Here is a 13246-nt window from a genome sequence, read left to right on the forward strand (position 1 = left end):
TGATAGGATGCTCTGGTGTGGTGCCAAAGTCCAATCGATGTGTGCTTTCCTTTACTCAAACCCGGACTTGACCCCAAACCCATAGTCTTTGTGTTACTTAACCATAGTCAAATCATAATAATACTCGTACTGTACCCCCAACTAAGGCTAAACAGGAGAAAACGATTTTAACAAAATACCTGTAATATTTCTAAACAGGCACAATGCACAGGCTCCTATACTTACGTGATGGGGTCCTTTTGGACAGTCGTGGTGAAAGCGCAGTTAGTTGACTTTCAACAGCTGATGGTGGATTGTAAATGAAGCTACGCAGTTTAATGGCTTGCTAGACACGTTTTACTTTATTTACCTGAAACGAAAACATGAATTTTGTCAGATCTCGCCTTTCTATTGGGAACTTTATAGGTTCGTATCTGTAAATTTCTTGAATTTCCGTGTTGTTATGAATATTAACTGACTAGGTCCGTGTTTTTGTAACTTCATTGTTAGATTAGCAACGTGTCCTGCACATGTAGTAATCGTAGCTGCACCGTAATTAGTTGATAAATTACATTTTTATACCTATTTATACAATTAATGTCATACCAGGTGCCTGCATCGAGAGCTAAACTAGGCTGTGTCGAGAGTTGCCCTGTCTAGCTTGTTCCTGTATTGTGCAATTGTGTATTTTTTATTTACCCAATCATCCCGTTATAAAAAGTCTACCTGAAGACCTTTTACCTGACAAACCTTTTGGGTTTTATTATGATACGATATTTCTACCTGCCACGCCCCCGTCTTATCATGAAATACAGCACCACATTTGTTTGAATTTGTTGCCTTTTAAACTAAATTGAACCTCATTGTATGTAACAGGCATTTTCTTTAATCGTCTGACATTTTATAGATCAAATGATGAATTAAATTAATCAAATATAATCTTCAGATGCAGCCAAAGTTATATCAAATACACTTAACTTTATGCTATCCCTTCAGGTCAGAGGTGCAGACAGGCCACTGAAACATGGATCCACAGAGGGATGTGCAATAAACCACAGGAGACCAAAGCAGAGCTTCCACCTGCAGCCCCAGCACCAGGTAATGTTGACTCTTTATCATTGTATCATTCATGCCCAGCAGCACAAACAAATATCCGGTTCAACCACAGGTATTGACCACCTCCAACTTGCTCTTTTCACCTCAACTCCAGAATACGGTTATACATCTAAGAAGCATGGACATAAACAATAAAAGCTTTAAAAATTATGTCTTCAACCACTCCGGTGTGATATTACGTCACACACAAAATCTAAGATCCCTTGTTGTTGCCATATCCAGTGTGTGAAAGTTTTCTTTAGTCCCAGAGGGAGCAGGGATGCAGGAAGCGGGGTGACAGTTTAGGGCGATAGAGCTAATGACAGGGGCTTGTGAAACTAAACTTCTCTGCCTTTTTGTTTTGAACATGTTAATATGAGAATTTAAACTCTGTTTGTTTGTTCTTCCATACAGCTCCTCGTGCTGGTTTCAGACTCCCCGGCTTTAAACCCTCGGGGATGGACCGGAAGATTCTGGTCTGGTCAGGACGCTTCAAGACAGCGGACCAGATACCAGAGTTTGTGTCGTAAGTAGCCTCTTCCTGTTTATAGCAGACCTCCCAGCAAACTCGCATCTGATTGGCTTTTAACGTGATGTAGTTAAGATACATCACAAGGACAGAGCTAGCTAACTGGATGAGCGGTGGTGCTGCTGATGTTCCGAGACAGCTGCAGTTCAAACAGACTTGAGTAATTACCGCCGCTCCTGACATCAGGGGCGAGATCGCACAGTATCTGATCTGCTGCAGCGATAAAAGACCCGATTGTCACGCATACAAACTGCAGACGACCCACCTCCTGCGCTCACAATGGATGGAACGCACAATTAAGAAAATGTTGTGATTAATGCTGACAAGAGGCTGAAAGAAGCATAAATATAGAGCTTAAAAGCACACATAAGCCTGCATGTCAACCTGCCAGTCATTGTTTTTGATAACCATGTTTCTACCAGGTGTTTTTATATCTGGCTACACTGACGTGTTTGTGCACCTGCCTGTGCCACAGGTTTGAGACGATTGATGCTGCCAGAAACAAAGTCAGAGTGAAGATCTGCTACCTGATGATGGGCGCCACGATAGGGGCCTGTCTGGTGATGGTTATCCTGGGCAAACGGGTGAGTGACAATATAAGAGTGCATTGTCTGTGAAGGTTCTCAGGCAACCAGGTCATGGTAATTCTAAGCTTAATCCAATTAGAAATAAGAGTGTTTTTCTTTAGTGTTTACCAGAGGGGTGTACTACGCAGAAGTTAGCTGTAACTGCTGTATTTATGTATGACAGGGTAAATGTAAAACATACATGGGGATCTTACCCATGATTTGTCTCACTTTGTTGCAGGCTGTTCGCAGGCACGAATCCCTGACAGGACAGAACATGGAGAAAAAGGCCAGATGGAGGGAGGAGCTACAGAGAGAGAAGGAGGCTGCGCTCGCTCTGTCTGAGAAAGCTCAGTGATGGAGGACAACTGCACAACTGTGTCATTTCCCCTTAAAGTATAGGCCAAAATAGTGTCCTCATTCTCACTGTATTTATCACAACTTTAGAGCTCTTTCTTCCCATCCGAGAGCGACTGATAGATACCTGAGCAGCTGATACCTGATAGTAGTTTTGCAGCCTGGAGATTGACCTTAACACACACACAAGTATGGATTATAATTATTTAGAAAGCCCAAAGTCAGGTTTTATCTTTTCAGTGAGTGTATTGAGGTTATAAAGTGACACCAGTTTTGGAGGAAACGGCACAAACGGTTTGTGGCGGTGACATTTGGTCACTAATGGAGAGTGGACTCCAGAACGTGACCTGTAATGTAATTCTTTGAATTAGTTCACAGCAAAATAACAAAGATATCCCATTTGGCGTTTTAATAATGCTTCTAGTAAACATTCACATACCTCTCAAGGTAGCGCTCTGTTTTTAAAGTGGCCTCAGAGGCAACAAATGAGCCCTAAAGGCTTTAAAATGAGGAAAACATGAGCTATGATCCATCTGTACACACACTCTGTCCTGATAGTCATGTGATTAAGCTGTCTATCTATGTATGTATATACCACCGAAAAGATCAGTTCAATAAAGTAATGCTTATCGAGAGATTCGTCTTGATTTAATGACTTGGTCTGGTTTCGTGTAACCTTCAAGTATTATGATGAACTATATTAACAATACAACCAGCATTTTCCTCTTGTGGTTAGTGTGGAGCTGAAATGATGCACTGATGATGCATAAAAAGGGTATTTAAAGTGTTGATCCTGGGCTCTGCGAAATGAACATGCCTTTTTCATTATTTATACATCAAACAATAATGAAATAAAGTATTGGAATGCTGCCTTTCACACAGATAATACAGTTTTCTTCAGTGGTATTGCAGCGTCCTGGTCAAAGAAATACTTACCAACAAGCTCAACCCTGTAACCAAACTACAATGACACTGATTCAGTTGCACTGTGGTTCATGAAACGGCTTTTATGCAAATGGCATAACAGGGGACAGCTGCACAAACTCAGTACAATAAACAGTAATTAACATGTAGCGCTGGTCATCTCCTGCAGAGACTCTGACAAAAGTAAGCGATGTAAAGAGAACTTGGTAAACAAACATTCAGTTCTGCTATCTAAAGGTGATCACCAGTATTTTTCAAGTTTTAATCTGGATTTCTGTTGAAATTATCTGGAAGGATTTCTGGAGAATAAGGATTATGGCACCATCAGCAACATGACAGATGCTAACCCCAACTAAAAAAAACAGTATGTTTTAAAAAACTTCAGACCCGATAGCTCAAATATGTGTCGATGATTTGGCATGATCGAAAATTCTACCTGAACGTGTTGGAAGGTCGTGTTTTAGACTGCTCACAGCTAAACAGCCAAATTTTCCAAAAGAGTCTCGTTTACTTTGTCACAATAAAGTTCTTCTAGCTTTGCTGAGGCAGCGTGATCTTCTGATTGTTATTAGTGTGCTAACAGTTTCAGTCCTGTTGAGTCCCTTCGTGGGATGGGTCAACAGTGGCGTAATCATTGTCATACCAGAAGGGGAGCGAGGATTCAAACCTCTTTACGCCTCGCTTCCTGAGGAGGGAAGAGCAGCGTCATCAACCAATTAAATAGTTAATGTAAAAACTACGGTATATTCTCGAAGAGCAGGCGTCAGTCTTGAACTAAAGTGCTGCAAATGAAATGAAAAATATGGTAAGATAATAAAAATTCCCGCTGGTCTGCTGCTGGACAGATTCCAGGGTTAAATAGTCTGTTTAGTCTCGTCCAAGTCTGTCCAATTGTCTCAGTGCGAGGGAAGACTCCAATTCCCATGGTTCCATGGGGTTTATTCACGTCACGCCAGAGGCAGGAGGCAGTCTAAACTCTTCAGGATGGATCCTGTGCAGGTGGAGAGTCCCGGTGCTGGATAAAGGAATGCATGATATGAAATCCAGGAGGGGACGTGAGCAGCCTGGTTTTGCCCCCGACAAGCTCCACCCCTTTTTTCGACTCAGTCAAGTTTCTAATTTGTCCATCTGTGGTCCAATGGAAGGAGGGGAGAAGGTGAGGGAATTAAACCAATGGTTTTGAGTCATTAAGTGCCTTTTGTAGAGGTCGGTTAAGTCCTTGGGTTGGGACTCCCACGGTCAAATGAGTGGTCAGCGTCTCGTGGTCAGTCCAGTGTTTAGGTTGGATCATTCTTCTCTTTGTCTGTGTGTGTGTGTGTGTGTGTGTGTGTGTATGTGTGTGGGAGGGGTGGTCAAAATCACGTCCATGTTTGTCTGTATTGCCAGTCATAAATGCTTCTATCAGACAAGCAGTGCAGTCTTACAAACTCCCGATTAATCTGAGATAAGAATCCTACAGGAACACGGAGAGGTGCGTTATATTTGGGGTGATCTGAGGAGGAAACCCAAAAGTAAAACAGGGTTGGTGTTACGGGAAAATCTGCTATTAGGAGACGCCGGGGCCCAAGCAGGTAGGTGGAGTTCAGGCGCAGAGCAGAGGTGAGCTCAGCGCAAGACAGAATGATGAGTGAAACCTTCACGGACTGGCTGACAGGACTGCAGAACTTGACCCACGCTGGACGTACGCACACACACGTGCTCCTGTGATGTTACATTTTTCATAACCATGGTAACGATTAAATCAATCTCTCTGACGATGAGAAGGGAAGGAGGAGGGAGGAAGGGAGGGAAGGAGCCGAGGGTCTTCATCGTCGTCGTGACCCTTGATGGCGGCAGTGGGCAGAGGGCGAGAGAAATGAGCAGAGGTGAGGACGAAGGTGGAGCTCGCAGCGAGGGACGATTGTATATTATAGCTGGAAGCCTTCCATCGGGGCCTCGCACTGCTGGAAGAGGAACTGCTGCTGCTGCAGGTCGACAGCCGGGGCCAGAGACGGGTCCTCGTCTTCGGTGTTGAAGTAGCGCTCGATCAGGTCGAAAGCTTTCTGGTAGATTTCCTGGTTCTCGTGGCCCTGCAGGAACTCCAGCTTGTCCAGACCTGAGACAGAGGGAGCTTGAATCATTAGACGATCTACAGATGATTAACTACCAGCAACTGATAAACGATTTATTTATAACGTTTAACTGTCTAAAGTCTGTTTCCAGCCTCTTTATTGTAACTAAACAACCGAGTTAAACAAGTAGGTAAATTCAGAATAGCTTAAATGCAAACAGCATCGATGTACTCACCATAAGCCTCCTCAATGAGTGCACAGTACGGGTTGATGCCGCCTCCCCTCTTGGCCTCCAGTTCTCCCAGTCGCAGGATGTTCTCAATGCCATTCAGAGCCACCTGGACTATCTTGGAGTCCATGAGTGTGAGCAGGTCACACAGAGGTTTTATACAGCCAAGTTCCACTAGGTGCCTGCAGGGAGCAGCACAAACACACACACAAAGCAGAACAGACCTGTCATTACTCATTCATCACGAATAACAGTTGCTGCCTTGACAATGGAACAATCAATAAACCACAACTGCATCAAGAGATGAAACTATGCCACAGTCATTACGCCACATAAAACAAGGTCTCTCTACTGCCTTAAAAGATCAATATCAGAGTGTTAGTGATTCAATCTTTTTGTTGAGCTTTTAAATATAAACTTTAACTCCATACAGCCATCCAAAGCCACCAGCTGTCATACCTGATTTGCTCTGCAGAGCCCCCCGAGGTGGCGTTGGTGATGGCCCACGCTGCCTCCTTCCTTGTGCGAAACTCTGCTACCTGCAGGATCGTGATTAGAGGAGGCAGCAGCCCTGCATCTATAACCATCTGCAAAGAGGGAGGAAAGACATATTAGGAAAGAGAAATGGTATTCAACCTCTCTTCAGCCCCTTTCCCACTGGTCAAAAAAACAGCTAACACCCAGCTTTTTTGCTCAGTGGGAAAGGTTAGAATTGGGATTCAGACCCGGGTCAAAGTCGAAAGGAGTATACTCCACTGGCATTGGGAACAGAGATAATCTGCATTTATTAGCGGGTCTTCCCAGGTGTGAAAAACCAGAATCAACGCGCTAATTTTGGGGTGAAAGGGGTATTTAAAACCACTTCCCAGGCTATTCTGTGGGACACTGGCACACACACACCTGTATTTGTGCTCGATTCCCTGCGGTGATGTTGGAGATGGTCCAGCAGGCTTCCTTCTTGATGGACTCTTTCGGGCTACTCAGGAGATGAAGTAGGGACTGCAGTGCTGAGCAGTTCAAAATCACCTAGGCAGGTACATAAACATAAAAATTAATCTGTAGTGTGTTTAATTTCCTGTCGTATACGTCCATGTGTGTACACGCTGCCTTTACCTGTGTCTGTAGATCATCTCCAGTTACTATGTTTCCAACAGCTCGCAGTGCAGGGGATACCACCTTATAATCAGAGTGCCTAGAACCAAGCAGAATTGCCCTTCAGTTTCTGCTACCTCACATGGTCTTTTTTCACACTGAAATACTGTTCAGACTATCCTGACTCAAAGTCTGCCCAACACACCCACATCTGGATGTCACACCCAATGTGGTGCTGAAGAACGGTACACAAGGGACATTCTGTCACTGTCTGAGTGAAAGCAGCGCTTCTCACACAATAAATATCTCAGTTGTGTAATCTTTTAGAATTATAAGTATGCAACATATATTTAAAGTCTTACATCAGTAGCTCCACCAGCCTGCGACAGACTCCTGAGTCAATAACAGCCTGGATTTTGTCATTGGGGCCGTCAGACAGGTAGGACAGCGCCCAGCATGCATCAGCCAGGATGTCTGTGTCATTGACGAAAAGCAGCCAGGAGAGCACGCTGAGACACGGGGACACCTGGAGAATAAAATGGGACACAGAGTGGGAGGGAAAGTGTTGGTGTTAAGTCTTATTGTGTCGATATAAGCGACTTTTGACCTTAAAAAGTGAGATACGATACACTAGAGCAGTGTGAGAAGGGTGCAGTTGCCATAGCGATATGTTTATCTTGGCAAATTACCTTAGTGAAGTCTGGAGGTGGGTTCTTTCCTCTGCACAGGTTTGAGAGCGCCCACACTGCATTCCTCATCATCGTTAGACGATTCTGTTTGGCCAACAACCTGCAAAACAACAAGCATGTTTTATCAAGGATCAAAGCTGCTCTTTTTACCAGTTTAATAACAAGATGTAGGAAGAGGATGTGATCAGTTGCTACTTACTGCACCAGGGAAGGCAGGATGTTGCAGTCTATGACAAAGTCCCTGCATTCTGTGCTATCTCCTGCTATGTTTCCCAAGGCCCACACTGCCTGAGGGTCCAAACAATTATTCAGGTCAGTCAGTGAAGAACATTTACGCATCTTAAGAGAAAACCACCGGGTCGGCTGAATTCTCCTTACCTGTTCTTGTACGTCTTCAAAATCCGAGCTGAGCATCTCTATGAAAATGGGCACAGCTCCTGCCTGGATTACCACACGAGTCTGATGGGATGTTCCTGATGCTATGTTGGTCAAAACCCATGCAGCCTCAAACTAAAACAAGAGTAAAAATATATGTATTTACTCCATAAGGTTACTATTCCCCACCTCTACAGCACAGAACACATAAGGTATTTGACACTCATTGTTAGTGGAGGAAGGGTTCATGGCAAACAAGAGAAAAAAAAGTGCAAGAAAAGGTTTCAAGCCTCATTTGTTTAGTCAGCTTGCGCACACCTGCATCACTGCTTGAGTGAATGTACCTGCAATGTGCAGTTTTCTCTCCTCTTCAGGAACTCAACAAAGCGCTCCACCACACCTGGAGTGGCAATGACTTCATCGATGGGTGGGTTGGGTTCTGTGTAAGACAGAGTAGTGATGGACAATATAAGAACAAATTAATACAAAATACTTTTAATGGCATTTTTTGATAAATTGCTTATTTCATACTAGAGATGAAAAGATGTATATGTATGTTATGATGTATATTCACACAAGCCAAGTGCACAGGCAGGTTAAAGTGTCATAAACAGAGGAGAAAAGTATCCATGAGGAATAATAACAGTCTATGGCACCCTCACCTTTAGAAAGGAGTTTCCTAAAGCGCTGGGTGCCTATTAGCTGCTGCTCAGGAGAGCTGGAGAAGATCATTGGAGTCATATCCTCAGAGATCACCCCGCCCTGTACAGCACAGAGATTTGATCAAAGCTAGAGAAAATGCTCTCCGATCTCACAGGATGATGGATTGCAGGATTATTTTGAATATTATCACTGTTTTTCCTCTCACCATGAGTGGGTCCATGTTGTTTGCCTGGGACTCCAGGTAGCCGCTATCGGCCATCCCATCATCCTCCGGGAGGCCGTCATCCTCAACTGTTGCAACATTCCTCCTCTTGAAAAGCTGCAGTAGAATAATGTTTGGATTGAGGATTTTGTTTTTCTAAATATATTAAGTCTTACTCTTATATTGCAAGGAATACAACAAGGGTTCAAGTTTATTCAAGCTCATTAACCTCAAGGACATTTCTACTTCCAGGACTTTGCTTACCTGTTCATCCTTTTTCTGTTTGCGGAGCTGTAGGCCTTCCTCTTCCCTCCTTCTTCTCATCTCATCTGTGTTGAGGGACTTGTTCTTATAGCTCTTGAGTCGAGCATTGTCCTTACCCTGACTCATTGTGTAGCCTAAGGCGATGCAGAAACATGATAAGTTATGTAAACAGATCCAGGTTAGATAAGGTGTATGAGAAAATAGTTCAGCTTCACAACCTTAAACAGAGCAGTGCTAATAGATGTCAAAATCCTATTCTACACCGCCAGTTGCATAACAATCCATTCATGTATGCATCTATGTAGCAAAAGAATATTACAGAAAGGTATGAATAGGGCATCCTTCACCAGTTTTCTGCGTGTCGTTCATAAGAGACATCGAGATAAGTACTTACTAATGTAACCACGTCGATATCAAAACTTCATATACTTTACATAACTAAACAGGACATCATTTCTCTGACATCACAGTTCAACAAATGGGGCATCTAAGGATACTAGCTAGCCCGTTAGCTTTATGTATTATGACACTGCGTGATTAATTAGCAACAAAACGTCTTATCTGATGATCCGATGTCCTGCTTGCAATTATCGAGTCAAAATGAATCCAAGTACAAAATAATATCAAATTCATTAAGTACCGGTCATCGGGAAGACTACACTTGGCCAGCTAGCAAGCTAATGTCATAGTCCGTTGTTAGCACAGTCTAATGCCGAGAGCTAGCTGGCTAACAGCGGTTAGCCGAATTTGCTAACGTTAGCTCTGAAATTCAACGTAACATCAGCTAATGCGACAATCCAATAATCCCAAATGTTGTTAACAATAATGTCTAAATTATTTCCTGATTATGACGCGTTACTGTACATAAACTCTTAATAGGTAAATAATATAAACTGACCTGTCAAATTGGGCTCCGTAATCCCCTTATTCGCTAGGCCACCGTTTGTACAGCCGTCGCCGGTACGCTACTGCGCATGCGTCATATGAAACGCTACAACTTCCCCCGCACTCTGCCCCACCCACGCGACGCTTTTGCTTTGTAAATAAGGAGGAAACCGTCCTCCATCCTACACCGTTCATGCAAAACATAACGTAGCCTACATTTGCTGTTAGACTGTAAAACACAGTGAACTTCATTTTTAAAACATATTGTTGACATATTTTGCAAAACTGCTCTGGGTGAAGTCTTTATCTCATGGCACAACCGCAGTGGAAAGACGCACAGCACGCAGCAACAAAAACAACCCGTGCTGGGCGTAAAAACATAAGTGATAGCCTACATTCACCGACAACTTCAAGGAGCACTGAGTGCATCTGTCGGCCCCTCAGTTCTGTGAAAGAACGGTATAGACCAGGTGCAACTTTGCATTTAGCATGAACTTTAGAAAATGAAACAATGATGCAGCCTGATATGGACAGAAGACACTCTGGCGCCAGCGGTCATCAAATGGACCAATGGGTCGTCTGGCGAATAATACGCAACATATGGGAGATGTCTACATATTGATGTTTTATAATATAATAATATTCTGCTTTTACACAACATCATACACATTCTTGAAAACATAGACAATCTATCCCTTTACTCTACAGTGTTTGTAACATTTTGTAATAATAAACTATAGGCACATGATAAAAGAACTATGCAATTCCATTAAGGTAATAAGAATCACTAAATCATCAGATAAATATCAGTCAATTCTTATTGAAATTTCATTCAAATTGACATGCATAAAATATAATGTTGCCGTGTTATTATTATGTATGTGTTTCATCAAGTTTTATGATGAATGATTTATGATCAAATCATACATTTGAATAGGTGTCGATGTTTCTGATGGCATTAAGTGCGTGTGTGTGCTGGGAGGGGGGGCAATAATAAACTGAATAAACTAATGAACTCTGTCTGACCCTAGAGCACAACAGGTGCTCTGACATACACAAAGTAGCAATTAGACCCCCTTTCTGTCCTCTATATATACGAGACGCTCCAAAAGATGCACTATTTTTCTTCCAAAATGACCACCATGAACAGACAGGTCCAGAGCTCCTTCGTCTCTGACGGGAACTGCTTCGACATGTGGCACGACTACATGGACCTGGGCAGACTGCTGGAGAGGCTGCGCGCTGGTCAAGAGGGGGGTCACAGAGACACCAAAGGCCAAGGGCCCCAGAAAGAAGCAGCAGCAGCATCAGAACGGTGGAGCCTCATCCAAACCTCCCGGCAGGATGACTTGAGGAGCCCCACAGGGACCGGCTCAGCCAGCAGCCTGTCGGACACCAGCTGCAGCGGGACCTCCTCGGACTTCTGCCGCTTCTGTAAGCAGAATGGAGAGTCTGTGCGTGTTTACCGCTCACACAGGCTGAAGTCGGACGACGGGAAAGTGAACTGCCCCATCCTCCGGAGCTACATCTGTCCCATCTGTGAGGCTACCGGGGACCACGCGCACACAAGGCGGTACTGCCCGCGTGCGCAGCGGAAGGAGGCTGAGAAAATGCAGACAGCGTCCAGATTCTGGTAGCTGAAAACGGACCGTGAAAGAATTAAAACAAGCCTGTACATAATTACCAGGAATACGTTCTGGCCATGTATTCATGTTTAGACAATTTCGTGTTGTATGTTCCCAAAGTGTGCAGAGATACGCAGTTTTAAGATGAAAGTTTTATGTTGACGTTGTCAGTAAGCCAACTGTCTGCTCTGCAACGAGTACATAGTTTTTACTCACCTGTGTAACTTTAAAAACCATATCAACAACTTAAAAATGACAATTTTTAAAGCCCCCAAAATAAAACTGGCGTTATATAAGCTAAAATATACCAAAATAAATATGTAAATACTTAAAAGTGTTGTCTTATTGCTGGTTCGTTTTGCTAAAACTCTCTGTTGACAGGTTGTAAATATATGTTTATAAAGATTACATTTAAAAGATGACTTATTTTAAAGCTAACATTAATGCTTTAAACTATTTGCTTTAGTTTCTCAAATCATATTTAAAGTCTACCAGTTATTTTATCGTGTTTCCAAATTTCCGCAAAGCAACAGGTTAATAATGGTTTTAAAAAACTGAACAAAGAAGATATGCAAAAGAGCAGCACTTGAGTCATGTTACCACCGAAAATGTAAACAGACAAATGCATTACAGCTTTATTACGCAAAATAAATGAGGAACTTAAACTTTAATGAGGTTAGATGTATATCAGGTAACTTTTCTGATATAAAGCAGCATGTCAGCATTTCATAACTTACTATGATCATAAACAATCATACTCTTGTCCCACCTGCGGGGTCACAAACTTATTTAATCAGGTGATAAAGTGCTGTTACCAAACATGGATGAACAATGACCCTTTAAAGAGAGTTATATCATCGCATTAGGATTACGAAAGCTTTAATGTGACAGATGCTGAATCATAACATTGTAGCAGTTTCTTTCCTTGTATAATATCGGTACTCATATTCTGAGTATGTTTTGTGTGTAAAATCCCAATCTGTTTCCCAACTATAAGTATTAGTAAGTAAATTGTACACTGTTTCCAGCAAAGCAGAGGAGAAGTCTGGAAAAAACTCAATGAAGGCAAGGTAAAGAAACAAGTATCCATCTTAGTGAAGCACAATTTACTTGCATAAAATGAACTTAAAGGGAGAGAGCAGATCATGTAATAAATTAAGTGAGGTCATGATGACTAATCTAAATTGTAAAAACAGCCATCAGGGTTGAACAAAAGGGGGCATAGGTGTTTTGGAGGCCTCAGTCATCCATCCATTATCTATACCGCTGCTGTTCAGGGTCATAGGGAGGGCTGGAGTCCCAGCTGTCACTGGGCGAGAGGTGGGGTACACCCTGTCAATCACAGGGCTGACACATACCCGGAGGGAACCCACGCATGCACAGGGAGAACATGCAAACTCAACACAGGGAAAGGCCCTCTATGCCCAAACAGGGATTCGAACCAGGAACCTTCTGGCTTCACTGTGCAGCCCTCAATCACTAGTATGACAGTTCAAATGATTTTCAAAAAGATGCTTTAATGGTTCATCTGCAGAGTCCTGCCAAAGCAGTCCTGGTTCGATTCTAGCCCATCATCCTTTGCTGCACGTCATCCTCTCTCTGTCTTCTGCACATTTCATTTCTCTTTTCAGCTTCCCATCTTAATAAACAAAATCTTTGAAAGAACGGTCTTTAATGAAATATAATGATCTTCTGTAGACGCTTAAATATCTGTTTTATGC

The 13246-nt window shown here is 42.9% G+C and overlaps 3 protein-coding genes across 3 annotated transcripts; 2 read left to right on the forward strand and 1 right to left on the reverse strand.

Moving 5' to 3' along the window:
• Positions 1-252: 252 nt before the first annotated feature.
• Positions 253-3161, forward strand: fam162a (family with sequence similarity 162 member A). The gene is made up of 5 exons (XM_069666947.1): positions 253-405; positions 976-1077; positions 1489-1600; positions 2079-2187; positions 2411-3161. Exons 1-5 carry the CDS (start codon positions 363-365, stop codon positions 2525-2527), a joined length of 483 nt encoding a protein of 160 aa, XP_069523048.1. The 5' UTR covers positions 253-362; the 3' UTR covers positions 2528-3161.
• A 352-nt stretch (positions 3162-3513) lies between these two features.
• kpna1 (karyopherin alpha 1 (importin alpha 5)) lies at positions 3514-9991 on the reverse strand. The gene is given in 15 exon segments (XM_069666944.1): positions 3514-5545; positions 5737-5912; positions 6190-6317; positions 6631-6756; positions 6844-6922; positions 7185-7348; positions 7512-7611; positions 7711-7799; positions 7890-8021; positions 8231-8325; positions 8549-8648; positions 8755-8868; positions 9016-9149; positions 9914-9953; positions 9956-9991. Coding segments are annotated over 15 exon segments (1701 nt in total). The 3' UTR covers positions 3514-5357.
• Positions 9992-11033: 1042 nt separating this feature from the next.
• LOC138595614 (nanos homolog 1-like) lies at positions 11034-11537 on the forward strand. The gene has a single exon (XM_069666945.1). It carries the CDS (start codon positions 11034-11036, stop codon positions 11535-11537), a length of 504 nt encoding a protein of 167 aa, XP_069523046.1.
• Positions 11538-13246: the final 1709 nt, after the last annotated feature.

The sequence above is a fragment of the Semicossyphus pulcher genome, unplaced genomic scaffold (assembly GCF_022749685.1).
Source record: "Semicossyphus pulcher isolate SPU_LCO1_2020_fin unplaced genomic scaffold, fSemPul1.0.p SCAF_18, whole genome shotgun sequence".
NCBI lineage: Eukaryota > Metazoa > Chordata > Actinopteri > Labriformes > Labridae > Semicossyphus > Semicossyphus pulcher.

Excerpts from the sequence above, each read along its gene's own strand:
- fam162a (XM_069666947.1), top strand. The coding sequence starts at position 363 with ATGAATTTTGTCAGATCTCGCCTTTCTATTGGGAACTTTATAG. Across the intron at positions 406-975 it reads TTCTATTGGGAACTTTATAG|GTCAGAGGTGCAGACAGGCC; the intron begins GTTCGTATCTGT and ends CTATCCCTTCAG. Across the intron at positions 1,601-2,078 it reads CAGATACCAGAGTTTGTGTC|GTTTGAGACGATTGATGCTG; the intron begins GTAAGTAGCCTC and ends CCTGTGCCACAG.
- LOC138595614 (XM_069666945.1), top strand. The coding sequence starts at position 11,034 with ATGACCACCATGAACAGACAGGTCCAGAGCTCCTTCGTCTCTGACGGG.